This window comes from Manacus vitellinus, unplaced genomic scaffold (genome assembly GCF_001715985.3).
Source record: "Manacus vitellinus isolate BGI_N305 unplaced genomic scaffold, ASM171598v3 scaffold_74_pilon, whole genome shotgun sequence".
Lineage (NCBI taxonomy): Eukaryota > Metazoa > Chordata > Aves > Passeriformes > Pipridae > Manacus > Manacus vitellinus.
In genome coordinates, this window is record NW_021940780.1 from 337804 (window position 1) to 339354 (window position 1551).

General features: G+C 53.2%; 1 protein-coding gene across 1 annotated transcript in view; it reads left to right on the plus strand.

Annotated features, from left to right (window-relative positions):
- The first annotated feature begins 1292 nt into the window (after positions 1 to 1292).
- The window catches only part of MTHFD2 (methylenetetrahydrofolate dehydrogenase (NADP+ dependent) 2, methenyltetrahydrofolate cyclohydrolase), a 10010-nt gene continuing 9751 nt past the window's right edge, over positions 1293 to 1551 (plus strand). Inside the window, 1 exon segment of the mRNA XM_029964549.1 lies at positions 1293 to 1539. Within this exon segment, the coding sequence (XP_029820409.1) occupies positions 1308 to 1539 (232 nt within the window). The 5' untranslated portion in view covers positions 1293 to 1307.

The window sequence follows — 1551 nt, forward strand, 5'->3', positions numbered from 1 at the left end:
CAAATCAGCATCTGGTAGTTTGGCACAGGTTTAGCTCTGAAGCTGGAACAAGAATTAGAGACCCAGTGGGCTGGGACTGGTTGGTAAATGGGTTTGACTGGGGTGGTTGCAGGTAGGGATGAAGTAACACTTAATTTCCATTAAATGGGGAAAACTGCATGTTTGAGTAAGGCAGGGATTAAAGCACAAAAGCTCCTCTGCATCTCTAAATAAGGATTTAGGGAAAAGGCTTCTCCTACCTGAGAAGGCTCCTGTGTGTCTGGAGCAGTTATGGGAGTGGTTTTCCCTGGTTCCAGCTACTCCCAGAGTTCAAAGATTGTACCTGGAAAAGGTCAGAAAACAGCACTGTTGGACTCAGTCCAGGATCCTGGTAGGAGAAGATCCACCCGTGAGGCAGCCGATGGATTTTTGAGGAGAAACTGCAGCAATTCAGCTTTTTCTGGTGGATGTTGAGGTGCAGGGAGGGTGGGAAAGTGCTCTTGGTGCTGCTGGGCTTTGTGGGTCAGTTGTCTCCTGGGTTCCTGGGAAAAGTGGGGTGGGTTGTGATGGAGATTGTCTGGAAATTGCTTCAGGAATAGGCTGGTTCCTGCAATTTGGGAAGGCACCAGCAATGCCAGGAATGCTGAGGAGCAACTGTGCCTGTTCTGGAGCTGAGGGCAGGGAAATTGGGCAAGGGAGGTGCTGGTCAGGAGGCCTTGCAGAAAGACTTAAATCATGGAATATCCTGAGCTGGAAGGGACCCACAAGGATCATGGATTCAGCTCCTGGTGGATCCTGCTCCCTGGGGTCCCTGAGCAGGAAGAGGCCTTGGAGACAGGAGTTTCCTGCAGTTTTAATGGGATTGGGAGCTCAGCAAAGCTGTTAAAACTGGGGAGCACAGGGAGCTCTGCTGGCACAGGGCAGGTCTGGCCCCTGGCTGGTGCTGGGGAGGGAGGATGGGCAGAGATCCAGGGGTGTGGGAGGGCTGGGAAAGGCTGAAAAGTCATTTCAGGAGTTGGAGTTTCTGCAGATAAAAAAATAACAACACGAAAAGCAAAGTTCAAGGAGCATTTGGATATTGCTCTCTGCACAGGGTGGGGTTGTTGGGGCTGTGCAGGGCCAGGGGCTGGATCAGTGATCCTAAGGGGTTCCTTCCAGCTCAGGATATTCTGTGTTTGTCTTGCTTGGTCCCAGCAAAGCTGTAAATGAGCCTGCAACATTGATTTAACATCAAGGAGCAAAAAGCTTGTACAGAGCTCAAGGGAAAGAGCCTTTTCTCCCCTGGCTGTGGTTGGCTCCTGGTTTTCCTGTTCCAAAGCTGGGAGTTGATGGTCCTGAGGGTGCTGATGGTGTGGTGGCACTTGCCCTGTTGCAGAGCTGATGCCGTGGTGATCTCGGGGAGGAAGCTGGCCCGGCAGATCCGGCAGGAAGCCCGGCACGAGGTGGAGCAGTGGGTGGCAGCGGGGAACAAGAGGCCCCACCTGAGCGTGGTCCTGGTCGGGGAGAACCCAGCCAGTCACTCCTACGTCCTCAACAAGACCAAGGCAGCRGCTGACGTGGGTATGGCTGGGG